General features: G+C 39.7%; 1 protein-coding gene across 1 annotated transcript in view; it reads left to right on the top strand.

Annotated features, from left to right (window-relative positions):
* ERBB4 (erb-b2 receptor tyrosine kinase 4) overlaps window positions 1-14,430 on the top strand; it is a gene marked incomplete at both ends in the record, with an annotated part of 561,535 nt that overhangs the window by 415,359 nt on the left and 131,746 nt on the right. The window contains 3 exons of the mRNA XM_084289162.1: window positions 4,457-4,589; window positions 7,012-7,105; window positions 8,603-8,757. Of these exons, the coding sequence (XP_084145288.1) occupies window positions 4,457-4,589; window positions 7,012-7,105; window positions 8,603-8,757 (382 nt within the window). The remainder of the gene's footprint in view (window positions 1-4,456; window positions 4,590-7,011; window positions 7,106-8,602; window positions 8,758-14,430) is intronic.

Below are 14,430 nucleotides of genomic sequence, written 5' to 3'. Positions count from 1 at the left end.
TTTTTTCATAGACTACAGCTACTGTTGGCTAGATTTCGATAGGATAATCTTGATTTTCTTTACTGAATAGCTCTCGTTTCATTTGCATAACGTTCACTCAGTATACTTTGAGTGATCTTGTAATAGCGTTCCTTGCTATTTCAAGGAATATTTTAGTGCAACACTTTGTAAATAAATTCTTGATTCAGAGTACTCTAATAGTCGAGGGGGGGAAAAGAAATGGCTAGTAATAAAAACATGATTTCAAGTTACTAAAAAATTGAGAAAAATAGGAAACTGCCTTTTAATGACAAGAGTTTATAAAACAGTATTAGAACTTAAAATATTCTTAGGATTAAAAAGGAGAACAAAGGTATCTCTAAAGCAATTTTTTTTTTACTTGCCTGACTACTACTTATAGCCAGTCATTGACTGAAAAATGAGACTATTTTTACAAAAGGTTTGCTTATTTTGAATTGTGATAGTTTCTGGGCTCAGGGCAGGTGGGGGCTGGATTGCAGCAGTTCCTTTTTTTCTGTGGATTGAGCCTGAAGCTGTCTGGTAATCCCAGATGTCCTTGTGGCAGACAGTGTGAGGCAGGGCTCATTTCTTTGTCTGGTCAGGGTCTGTCACACATCACCACCTGCCTGTATGAGATCAAGGGAGATGGGCAGACCAGGCATGAAGCCCTGGAGTCTACTCTAAGGGAGACCTCAAGTGTGCCCGAAATCCCATGGCATGACTGGGGTTCCCCTGAAATGACCAGCTGCGTCACATTGAGCTTTTTGCTGGGTGCTTCTGCAGGCAATGAACATGAGGACCAAACTGGCCTTCAGTACCAAGTCAGTGCCTGTGCGGACCAACTGTACAAAGCCAGCATCAGACTGAAATGTCTAAAAGTAGGTGAAAAAGGAAATGTTGGCTAGATGTAGCATTTACAGATGTAAAACTTTTGCCAAATGCCAGCTTCTGTGAAGTTCAGTCAGAAGCAACATAGTGGAATTATTGACTTCTAGTTTCTATAAATGTTGTCATGAAGTAAAATAAATAAATAAATGGTTTAGGACAGTATTGTGAATCTGCATTTTTCATCTGTGCTCACGCTGGCTTTGTGTGGTTTGGTTCCTTTCACTTCAGCAGAATGACTCCTGATTTACAGCAGAGTTCAGGCAAAGAGAATGAGATGTCTTTATGCAGTGGCACAAAGCTAAATAGCTCCGGTCTCTTGCTGTGTTGCTATCTCCAGGAATTAGTTCAACCCAAAAGAAATTAAATGACCACCTGCAAAATTAGTTACTCCTAATTTTTTTTTCCTTTGGCTATGACAGACTTGAGTTTTGATGCAAAAGAACGACAACCAGAAAACATGCAGAATTATCCTTTTTGTTGTCATTAAGAAAATGTGATATGTATTTTGGCACACCAGCCTTGATATTTATATTTACATGTATATCTATATATATGTGTGTGTGTGTGTAAAGGACAGGAGTGTGCAGACTTGTCATATCCTAGGTTACTTGCGGTACTGTAGTGACCATGTAGTAGTGTTCATCTACCTGTTGAATTACTATGTTGTGTAGCAGAGCTCCAAAGGGTCAACAGCAGTGCTGCACAAGTAGAAAGTATGAATCTGCTTTTTTTGGGTCAGTTTTCCTGCAAGGGCCAGAGGACAACAAATCTTTGGGTTCCTATACTTCTTTCTACAAAGTAAAGGTGAGATGTCCTTTTTGGCACTGAACTATGAAAGCGTTCAGGGAAGAAAAAGAAGAGAGAAGCTGGCATTCTCAATCTGCATAAAGCAAAATACCCGACTGCAAGATGAAAGGAAATAAGGAAGATGCCTCTTGCCTACTTGCTACAGGGGCTGCCAGAGAAATATTTAAATGTGCCACACACACAGTTGTTGTGTGTTTCTTCCTAAGAAGTGCTTTCCAGTAAATTCAGTGGTCAGAAGCAGGGTGACAGTGAGAGACAGGACAAGTAGTGTATATCAAAAGAGAGCGTCCCACCAGTGTTACATGAACTTCTTGCATCTCAGCAGGCAAAAGAAGGTGTACGAGTTCCCTTGGAAGGAACAGAAGAAGACAGAGGCATGCTGTATAGATCAGAAAGATGGGCCTGATGAACCTTGTGCCAGCATCAAACAATGCTACATGATGAAACACAGCGATTAAGGAGCAGTGTGCTCTCCTGTACAGTTAGATGCTATGGCAGGTATTCAGTTGGATCAAATGTGGTATGTTATACACCATAGCACAGAACAACCAGTGTGAAAACATGCTGCAGAGTGTAGGAAGCATCTTCTGCTGTTTCTTTAATGGTCTATAAGGACGTACTGTCTCTCAGGTAATAAAACTCAGTAAACTCTTTAATTGTTAAGGTAGACTGCATGGCCAGCTAGTACTTACCTGCCCTATTCCAGCCTTGACACAAGACCATCAGGTATTCTGAAATGAAAATAGGGTATTTTTTTTCCCATCACCCAGGTGTGCTGCTGTACTGGAAGAAGTGCAGAAAAACAGTGTACAAAAAGACTGTCTTTTTATTGAATAAAAGGTGACGGAGGGCTTTCTGTCTTTTGTGAGAGAAATTGCTGTTGGTTATGCTACTGCCCCGCTGCAAAGGCGTGCTGGGTGTATGTTGTTGCTGTTTTATAGGTGTATGTGTATTTGCCATCTCTGGTGTTTAGGAGATTTTTATATCTTTAATCTACGCAGTCTAGTATATAAGCTACTTGCATACAATGCTACCTCATGGAAGAGTAAAGTCCAATTAAGACGTCTTTACTTCCACGTGCTACTGTTTTGCTAAATGGACATCCAAATTCTGGAGAGAGAGAGAGAGGGTTTTGCTTTTGCTGTTTGCTCATTTTCTCAGTCTTTCATTTACAAAGTGAGATATTTATATTTCTGTTTGAAACCACCTTTCCCTCACCCCTCATTCATTCTGTTTATTTAAGCTAAATTTTGGTTTTGAGACAGGGACAATTTTTTTGTGTGTGTGTGTGTTTAATATAAAAAGCTCTTTGCCTATTCAGGTACTTTTACACAAAAGAATTTTAAAAGACACAATTAATAGTGATACTTCAACTTCTTCCCCACCATCCATAAACTTAATTTCAGGGAGTTCTTGGTTCAGCTGTAGTGCTTTATATTTTAGTTTAACAGCTTTTCTGTGGACTTGGATAATTAACTTTTCAAATCTTGCAAGTCTTTGGCATTTACCGTGTCCTGTGTCAGGGAATTCTGCAGCTTGATCTATACTTGGTAGTAAGAAAAATATCTGTTTTGAACCCTATTGGATTCCTGTCTTTTTGAATGTTCCTGAGGGACTTGGAAGAAGCAGTGGACAATTGTTTTGTGTCTATCTTCTTCTTGTTCGTGTTTTCATAGGGCTTTATTATGTCCTTCTTCATCTGTGTTTCGGGCTACTAGTCTGTTTATTCCTTAGTTCTGATCAGCCCTGCAGCGCCATTTTTCTCACTTTATCCTTTCTCAGAGGAACAGACCATAATGGGGTGTAGTACTCAGACTGTGAGTGCAGATCAGGTTTCTGTAGCGGTAAGATGTTAACTTCTGTTTTTTTCCTTTTGTCCTGTTACTAGAAAATGTGAACATTGGGTATGCTTTACTGAGCATGGCGTATCAGATTGGTGTTTCATAGCACTACTGATGTTAATCCTAAATTCTTGTGTTCAGCTGTAGTAGTCAGCTCAGAGAAAAACACTTAATCTAGCATTATTCTGTATGGAAAATATCTTTTTTTTTTTCTTCTTCTTCCCATCTGCATCAGTTCGCATTTACCACTCTATATTAAGCAGGTCTTCTTGCCTATATGACTGCTTCAGAGAGCAAGTTTTCTGTTTTGTGAGGCATGACTTCTGATTACTGAAGTCATCACTATTTTTCTGTGATATACATCCATGTGTCCCTCAACCTTCTCTCTAGAATCATTTTCTAAAATTGCAAAAACAATGAAAACTCATTTTCTGATGGATTGTCAGCAGACAGCTTGAGTTAGAATGGTCACTTTAATAACAGTGGTGTTGACCCATCATTGCTCCTTTATTGTAAGGGTTCAGTGCTGAATAGTTCTGCTAATTTTACTCCAGGTCTGATTTGAGAAGACTGTTCATCAGGGCAAAAGAAAGATCGTTACTCTGGAGGAACAGTGATGCGGTTGGACGATGTGTTTCCTTTTCAGAGACTGCAATTTAGTAACATCTTCAAGGCTGTTGAAGTCAGAGGCTTTTTACCCTCTGCAAACACAGTCAGAATCCAAGTGGAATTTTGCAGCATGTCTGTGTACTGTGTGTACTGGCTTATGCTACGCGCAGGAAGAGTTGGGTCTTTGTTTATGAGGGATTTTGCTGCCATGTTTCGGAGGGGAATATCGTGGTTTTTTGAATGGTGGATGAACTGTCCCTTGGATTTTAGAGGACTGTGTAATTTAATGGCAGTATCCTCTCTCTCTGCAGCTGCCGATGGGATGGTGTGTAATGAGTTATGCTCAAGTGACGGCTGCTGGGGACCAGGGCCAGACCAGTGTCTCTCCTGCAAGCGTTTCATCAGGGGAAGGACCTGCATAGAGTCTTGTAACCTGTATGATGGGTAAGATATTTCCTTTTATTTCCCTTGCACTTTTCCCTGAAGCTGCTTGATTACATTGTTCAGGATTCTAATGTGTAAGTTGACTTGTTCGTACAATAAGCAGTATCTGTTCCTCTGCCAATATTGTTGCAAATATACTATGGGATAAGTTTTAAGTATTTCGTAATGTGAACTTGTGTAGAAGGATTTATCTAGTATTGTGCTTCCTCAAGTTTTCATACAACATTAGTTTGTTTCACCTGTTACACTCCTGATAATGTGAACAATTTGATTTAGATGAAGACTTAAAACATTTAGCCCTAGTTGAATATTGACACCCCTATTCAGAAAAACATAAGTTACGTTCTTTCAGATGAGTTAGATTTAGGCATGTAGTCAGGAAATTCTGAGTAAGGACCCCAAAGTAGGACAACTTTTCTTTTTTTTTTTTTAATGAAACATTCTGTATGCTACACATAAATAGCAATAATACAACCAAAATGAATTCTTTTTTTTTTCCTTCCATTTGTGCACGTGCACCATCTTTTCCAAAGGGTGGATAGTCTACATGCTGCACAGACAAAGCCGGCAGAGTCTGCCTTATGACAGGGAGGTAGAGCTAAGCTGTTTATGTGACTTGCAGCAGAAGAATTTCATAATTAGTTTGTGGAGGGAAGCAGGTAGAATTTGACTTACCTGAATAACAGTATAGCAAGGTCCCTAGAGTTTCTTTTATAATAAAGATAAATAAAAAAGAGAAAAATGATTGTAATTACATCTTTTCATTCAAGGTGCTAATTGAAAATAATATCACTGCATGGTTTCTTTCTTTTCCTGCCTTGGATGCCAACTCATGGAACTGTTATGGGGAGAGTATGAAATGAACTCCCATAAATACATGAAAATAATCTAAATTCTTCTATCTAGACAAGGCATGCAAAAAGCATTGACAGATTACCATTTTATATGCTTAAAAAATAATAATAAAAAAAAAACAGTTGCAGATCACAAGTGTGTTATATGCACCAGAACATATTTGAGCACAAATTCTGGGGCAGTTGGTGGCTGGTCCTGCCATGGTGCCTGTCTCGCTAAGATTGCAAGGAGGCTCTGTGTTTGGATGGCTTAACCAGCCCTTTAGTTGAGATGTTCTGAACTGTATTGACTAGGGAATGGTATTTGCACTTCACACAGGCTCAGCTCCTCAGTCAATATGAGATGTGTGACCTGGGCTTGGGGAGAAGTATTCTTGTTTGATTGAGAGCTCTGCATGTTCATCTTGAAGGATAACAACAGTATTTCAGGGTAGGGTCAAATGTATTTGACTTCTTTAAGTCCTCAGCAGGAAAGCCCTGTCTCCAAAGCTAGAGAAGGATGAGTTTAATCGGAATGGTCAAGTGAGGTTTTCCTTAGCTGTATTGGTGCAGTAGATCCTGATGGTTGTAGAGAGGCAGAGGAAAGGCATCAGTAAACTAAGCACAAAGGCCTTCACCCATGGGCATGAGTGGGCAGCACATCTTTAATTAACACAAATGTTATAAATGGATAGTGCAACAAGATGGGATCCATCTGCAAAGCTTAGGTGTCCAGTCTGAGTTTATCATGTAGGTTTTCTCTGCAGTTAGTGGGGAGGGAGGCTACCTCTCAGGTGTTACCTCGTTTCAGTCTAGAATAAGGTGAGGTGAATAGTGTTGAGAAGGTGCTGGAGCTTTTTGTAAAAGGCAGCTGGCAGCTGAATTGAGACACCTGATGTTTGATGGAAGAAATCCCCATCCAGCTATTAGCAGAACATTTTCTTTTCCCCCTTCTAAGTGGTTACTAATAATAATAATTTTAAAAGGACAAAAAAAAAAGATCCCTTAGCTGATAGTTGTGTCTGAATGCATGAAATAAATGAGCAAAACTATTTTTTTGACATTTTTGGATTCAGACCTCAGTCTAGAATTGTTGTTTATGAAAACAAAGTTATGAGCTTTTTGGAGAAAGGCTTTGAAGTATGAGTGTTTGCAGAGACTTAACTAAAAGAACATAAAGAGCACTGTAATCGATGCACTTCCTAATGTTTTCCTATCTGATAGCAATGTCTTACACGTAACGAATATCTTCCTGAACCTTAGATAAAAACAGAAATGAGTTACTTCATATACTACATTCCCTAGTGTGAGTGAGGATCTTATTTCTTAAGGGAAAAGGAGAAAAACACCGAGGTTTGATACTGGTAAACAAGATGTCTACTGTTTCACCTGCCTGTGAGTGATGTTGCTGATGATGCACGATTTTCAGCTGTTGTAAAGCAGCAAAATGCAATTAGAAGTGATCTCAGCTGGTGTAGTCCACTGGCCTTAGTGAAGCTGTTTTCTACCAGGTGAAGAGGCAGCCATTTTAGCTCAGTTTCTGTCTCACTTCTGCTTTTTCCTAACCTGCCTGCAAAATATTTCTCTAGGGAATTTCGTGAGTTTGCAAATGGATCTGTCTGTGTGGAGTGTGATCCCCAGTGTGAAAAGATGGAAGACAACATGATCACATGCTACGGGCCGGTAAGAGCAACCTTTGGTGTATTGTGGCCTAGCTGGTTGTTAGAGTGTGCTAAAGCACAGACATTTTTTTGCATGGAGAATTTAGAGTGGCTGTTGAAAACCAATGTTAACAAAAGTAAAATAAATAAATATATATATGCACACTCTGCTTGTGGGACAGAATTCTGCACATGTTAAACAGATGCTAGGAGTAAACTCCCTTGACTCCTTAAGATGGTTTAAAAGTGTGTGCCCTTTTCTTTCATGAGTTGTCTTAATGCCTTAGCGGTGTAAATGCACAAGGTCTTTAAATGACAGAAGGTATTCAGTTGCAATTTGAGCATCCTCTTTTATCACTGTTTTTATTCATTATATTCAATTCTGTGCTGTTTACTATAATTTCAGTTGCCTTTTTTCACAAAAAGTGTGGAAATTTGTCACAATCTCTCAGAAAGCTTGAGCGACGTGTTTTTTTTTCCTACATAGGCCAGCCTTTGACGTTGTTTTGATACAGCTTTTTTTTGCATGCATCCTAAAATGAATGTTAACTGGAGCTGTCACCTTTATATGTCCAGTGAGTCCTGTTTCAAGGACTATTGCTCATTTTTAGACAGAAATTGTTCCTTTCTTTTGGTCTTCTGTATATTGCCAAGATTAAAAGAAACATGCAGGATAGTGAGGAGTTGTATTTTAGGCTCTTCATCACTGAGAAAACTTAACCTGTAGCTTATTTCTTTGTTTGCGTGGCTTAACCTACAGATTAGAAACAAAACAATGGCATTACACTACTAATTATTCTCATCATCATTTTTGTTGCACTACTGTGCTTTCTGATACTACAAAGCAAGAAGCTAATGTTGCAAGTTTTCAGCCAACGAGGGGAATTTGGATTTGTAGTAGGACTTCTGGATGTAAAATCATAAACCGTTGCCCAAACTGAACACCAGATTTGTTTCATTCCACTGGCTTAAAATGTTCAATTTACATTGTTCCAGGAACCTTGGTTTGTAGCTTTTCATAGTCCGGTCTATGTATGTATTAAGAAGGAGACTTTGTAGTCCTTCAGCATTGTTGTGACGAGATGCTGCAGGGAGAATGCAGTTTGGAGAATAATTCTGGCTTGCAGAGGTAGCGTATCCTACTGTAAGACCATAGCACTTGCTTTGCAAGCCCAGTTCAGTACTGATTAGTGTTGCAGGAAACTTTTCTCATGTAGATTTAAAGTGGGCATGAAGTTTGTTGTGTTAAGCACACCGGTAATATGGAGAAACCTGTTCAGAAGCCTAGAATTTAAGTCTTAAACTCAACAGAATAAGTTTCTGTCCAGAGCTGCCGGGATTTACGCGTGCTGCTCCTGAACAGTGACTGGGGCCATGCAGGTAACTCACTGTTCATTGGGAAAGAAATGCTGCTGGAGTTACTGCTGAATGTGCTGTCATGCTAGGATCTGCAATTCTAGTGCAGCAGGAGAAGACAGAGTAACTTGAGCATGTGCTGCCTTTCTTCCATATTCTCCAGGGACCTGACCACTGCACAAAGTGTTTCCATTTTAAGGATGGTCCAAACTGTGTGGAGAAATGTCCTGATGGCTTACAGGGAGCAAACAGTTTCATTTTCAAATATGCCGATGAGGATCGTGAGTGCCATCCGTGTCATCCAAACTGCACCCAAGGGTAAGTACAAACTCTGTGAAGTGAGCCATCCTATTCACTGTTCATAGACCACTGACAGTTTGGCTTGTTAAAGCACTTGTTCCACTCCTGAAAATGGAGTGTGTACAGCAGTGTATGTAGCTTGATTTCCAGGATTTCTCATGACATTCAGGTTCCAGTCATAAAATTCCAGCAGCTTATCAGAAAATAAGTTTACGCCTCTCTGGAAAACCACAGAGAACTTTTTTTTTTTTTTTCTTTTTAAAGCAATGCACAATTAGCTTTCCTACCAGCTAGCTCTGCTTTGTAACAAATGCTTCCATTTGCACCTAAGTGTAGGCATGTACAATTACTTTACTTTTAGTATTTGTTTGTAGATGGAATTTTCATTTCAGTTCCTTGGTATTGCTGAAATAAACCTGCATCACTTCCATGAGACTGAAATGATAGTGTCACCTTTTTTCATAGGGGGACTGATGAGATGGGTTTATCGGAAACCTGAATCTGATGATCAATTTCTCAAGTCCTGTCTAAGTATCTCCACGATCACTTTTTTACACTTGGAAGTATATAGACCACATATCTGAGTGAGAACTAAGAACGTGTAACAAAATAACAGTAGTCAAATACATAACCGTTGTTTTGCATGGGCTGCATCAGTAAGAAGTGTCTTTTTGATGAGGTGGTTAGTGGTGTCCAGCATACAAAGAAAGCAAGAGGCAGCCAGAGGGAAAAGAGAAAACTTCAACCAGTGAAATAATCTTCCACAAGAGGCTCTTACTGTTTAGCAGCTAAAATTAAACCAGTAAATTATTCAATGTAATCTTGATGTCAACAGCTGTTGCCATTCAAAATGAGACCTTTTGCTGGTTTTGCAAATCTAATTACAATAGAGCCATTAGGGAAATGAAAGTGAGATCGCAAAGACACAGCCAGGATCTGTTGCACATTTGTCTTCCCCTCAGACCCTTTAAATCAGTTACGCAATAAAAGGGAAATGCTGCCGCTGTAGATGAAGAGTGTAAGAAGAAACTATTTGAAAAGATGAGCTCATTTCAGGAGCTCTGGTCCTGGCTTTAAGAGGTGGTGGAAATGCCAGTTCTGAGGGAGTCTGACAGGCCCAGCTATGGATGACAGATTTACTGTCTGCCCTGCATAAGAAGCACCTTGCAACTTTGCTGGCCTCTCAGAAGAATAGGATGTGACCCTTCTTCCCGTTCCATCCTCTTTTCTGGGAAGATCTAAATGTAATTAATTGTCCAGGAGTAGCTGTGTTTCCTGGAGACCAGGAAGGGAGCAGAAAGTTTTCCATTCGTTATCGCTTCTTTATATACATCAATATTGTGGTTGGTTTTGTCTCACTGGATAGAATGGGATCAAGAAGCGAGGTTTATACACATTCTGGTGGAAGTCTGACATTCTAGTTCATAGGGTTCCTTTATGCTAAGCTCTGATATCATATAATCCTTGAACTTTGTTTCCCCTTCTTTGTGCAGAAGTCTGGTCCAGCTGATTGTTGAAAGAATGTCTCATTTAGCTTAGTATGCCAATCCCCAGAGAAATGACAGAGCCACGCTGGTAATAGGGCGAAAGATTTCTCCTGGGTTACATACACAAAAATGTAGTTATCTCCCAGATGAAGAGCTCTACCTTTACTGTGAGTCACAGACCATTCCTCACAGAAATCCTCGTCCTCTTTACTAAAAGGTTGGTGGGTCTGTTCTTAGCTGTTTTGTTACCCCTCGTGAAAACAACACACGTATGCCCCAGTCTGGGTAAGCACAGATATTCTCTTCCAGTATTTCTAAAGACTTTCTGGCATGTGATTATGTTAATCTGTTAATGATTGCCCCAGATGCTTGGGGTTTATGGGTTTTCCATCTTCTTGCCAAGGTTGTCAGGGACTGAATGTGCCCACAGAGAAAAAGGAAGTCAGTCTCTCCTGCAATGCTGCATTCTCGAGTTTCGTATCCTCCTTTAGAAATTAATATTTAAGTTCCCCTCAATCAGGATTCCTCAGTGAAATAGGTTGTGGAGGGAACATACCTTGATATTTGACTCACAACTGAATGGTACAGAGAAACCATAAATTTACTTCATCTACCGTGTGCGTTCTCCTCTGTCAGACCAATTGGTGGAATAAAACCAGTGCCCTAGCAGTACAGGCTAGGTACTTGTCAAAAAGTCTTGAGCTGCTGCAGAGCACTGCTGCCAGTGCAGTGCTGTCGAAGTCCTGCAGTGCTACTCTGTGAATCAGGGTCTTTGCTAAAATGCGTAGTTAGTCCCCGTAAGATTTTTTTTGTCATCTCCAGCTGTTGCTGTCACAGGAAAAGATACCTGTCCCACCTTCGTGTTTTCTGTGAATGTTTTGGCAGTTTTTTAGTAGTACTTGTAGATGATCGCTCACTAGAGCATGGAATTAGGTAACACCGTTCTCCTCCTTTATTCAAGTGTAGTGACTGCTTCCATTAATAGGTGTGTCATTATGCAGTCCTGTTAATGATCTTGCATTGACTAAGAAAACTGTCGAGGAGTGGCTTCCTTGGATGCAACAACTTTGCTTTTTTGGCTTTGCATTCCCATGATAAACATCAGCTACTCTGAAGCCAGTTTGGAGCAGATCTGAGGCCCATAGGACAGCTATCCCATTTAATTCAAGAGAGTCAGAAAGCATTTGGCACTTTTCCTTGCTGAGCTAGCCAAAATGGAACACTTTCACAGAAATAAAATACTAATTATATAATGGCATCTGACAGTCTGCTTCCTCCCTGGACAAGACACAAACAGGAGATTTCACTGGACACCTCCTCTCATCAGACATTTTCTTCCTGTTTTTTGGAAGGAAAGGTATTACTCTTCACCAAGAGTTTATTATCCTTCTTAAACCAAAACTAGAGAAGGCATGGGAGCTTTGGTCAACATATGCACAGTCCGGAAGGGATTTTAAGGCACAAGGATCGTCTTGCCCCAAAGGCGTTTTAAATTCCAATTGGCACCATAGTGCAAGTTCAATGGCAACAAATTCTAGCTAAGATGCTGTTACTGTTTTGTTGATGAAAATTCTCTCCCTCTCCCAGTTCAACTTCCTTCCTATCACTGTCAGCATATGCTTACTCCCTGTTACCTAAATAGACCCATGGTTTTGATTCATCCAGCTTTATCCATAGCAATAGTTGGATGAGCAGGTCATTGCCATAACTAAGGTTTTCTTCTGTCCAGAGTTAATCCATTTATATTATCTCACAATCAATTTTGTTTGTTTTTAATAACAAAGATTTTTGAGAATTCACTTGACTAAAAATGGCTTTGCTGCTCCAAATCTGAGAAAAGCTAAGTCCCTACCTCAACGTTAAGGAAAACTGATGAGACAATATTTACGAAAGCTGGAGATAAAAAGGGTTATTTTAGGACAAAATGATTATTATTCTAATTTTCAAAATGGTTTTAACTATTTTTCTTTCAGAAAATGATTTTGTAAAGGTAAGGTGAGCTCCAAGTGTAACTTTCTTATAAGCTGTATTGGACTATTGTAAGTTACTGAATATCTCGTTAATAAATTGTAACATATCAATTAACCAGTTCATTTTACAGAGAGAACTTGGAAAATAAACATTCCATCCAGACTCCAAGCAGAAGGAGGAAGCCTGGGGGTCAGTGGAGCACCAGTGTGATGCATGATTGTGTCACACTTGTACTTCCATGTGTCAAAAAGCCTGAAACCAAGGAAATTATTTCCAGAGGAAAAATAACTGATGACTTCATGGTGAAAATTAACTTGTTAATAGAACTAAATGTCTGCTGCCATTACTCACATCGTATTTACTGCATTTAAATCAGGACAGCCAGAATAGAGTATGTAGCTATTCACCATGACTAGGAGTAACAGAAATTGCACCTGGACGGAGTTTTCTGTTTGAGGTTGGGAAATCCACTGAAGACGATTACAGGTTTAAATAAAAATCAATAGTATTTCAGCTTTGGGTGGGCAAGGTCCAAACACCTCTCCTCTTCTAGATTCAAGTCCTATTCTCCAAAAGTCTGTGAGAACAAACGTGCAGATGTGAAATGACTTCAAAACAATAGGCTCTTTGTATCTGCTAGTTATCTGAACTAGTAATGGGGCTCTCCGACCTCTAATTTGAAGAGGACCTTCTTTTTATTTATTTTTAAGAGTCTGAACTCAGCTTCTTGAGACATGCTAGGAAATGGAAGATCTTGAACAACTTTTTCTGCCTCCTTCATTTCTGAACTGGTTTTCTGCAAATTGCTGAGAATGCCATAAAGAAAGAATGCTGGGCATGTCTGAGAGTGAAGTCAGACTTGTAAAGCCCAGAACAGCTGAAATTTCAAAAAAAAAAAAAAAGAAAAAAAAAAAAACTGTCAAAAGTTCTATGTTTTTGAACTGTCTTTTAATCTACCCTTTCCACTTCATGCGTTACCTGGCCACGTGGGTGTTTAACGAATCCATTTTGCCCACGCATTTGCTGAAGGAAAACATTATTGAGGAAATACAAAGTGTGTTTGCACGTCTCAGCTTTTATATAAAAATAAAAATTCAACTAAACAAACGAGGTAAGGTTCACTATTGTTCTGCTCTCCCTGATGGGCAGATTAGGAGAAGGAAGATGGTGAAACTGAATCTGCTGAATTTGTGTTGTAAGGGCAGAGTGATAGCTTAATTTAAATGCAGCTAAAGCTGATGCGTGGCAAGTGATGGTGAAGTGGAATGGAGATCTCTCGGGAGCATATTTGAACTCTTAGAGATTCTGACATCTCCCTTTATCAAAGCCTAACTGGAAGCCGGAGACATTAAAAAAGAATTGGGGATTATGCCTTAAATTTAAAATGCCTCAACTGAAGGGATTACCCATCTTCCACAGGAACAGGTTATCTGACATGTCAGTAGCCTCACAGCTGAAGGGCCTGTTAATAACATGGTCCTGAGGTCTTGTTAAAGAGTTGAAATTAGTGGTTTGTCTTCCATAAAATTGTGAGGGCTAGAGGCTTGCTATGGATAAGGGGGGACTGGCTGGGCATTTGGCACTAAAGGGTGTCAGTTTGTCTCAGACCCTGAAAGCTTAATTTCATCTGTCTTTGATAATCTTAACTGCTCTGTGAAAGGTATAATTGGCTTTCTCTGTGAATGCAGAGCGGGCCTAGCACACCATTTCAATTACCGTTCTTCATGAGAACATGGAAAGTCCACGAATACCTGAATACCTGTGTTTTGCACACAGGCTCTTTTCCCCATGGCTATGCTTCATTGCTGCTGCATGAAGTGATTCCCTGTAATTCCATTGCCTTTGGTGAGCACCTGCTGAATTTGCAGGTGGAGGACTTCTGGCAGCATCTACAGACAGCAGAATGAAGTGCCTAAATCAGCACACAGCATTTTGCTCTGATGTTCTTTGTTGATTCTTTTTTTTTTTTTATGTGAATCTTCAGCTTCCTTGATGAGTACAGTCAGCTTCCAAAATATATGCCCTAGCTGGAAACTTAGAACAGAATGAACAGTTGCATCAATTACAGAAAGAATGAAAAAAAAAAAAAAAAGTTTTGCATTTTGCTCCCAGAGGTCTCGTGTTGCGAATCAACTGCTTCTGTGCAGTAATCACTGGTTTGATGATTCAAAAAACATCCAGAAAAAGCAACTCTATTGTCAGGCCGCCCATGTATGCAGGTGAAACCTATATT

This window comes from Netta rufina (genome assembly GCF_964035555.1).
Source record: "Netta rufina genome assembly, chromosome: 6".
Taxonomy (NCBI): domain Eukaryota; kingdom Metazoa; phylum Chordata; class Aves; order Anseriformes; family Anatidae; genus Netta; species Netta rufina.
Note: the sequence above shows the minus strand (reverse complement) of the source record. Positions and strands in the feature narration are given on the sequence as shown.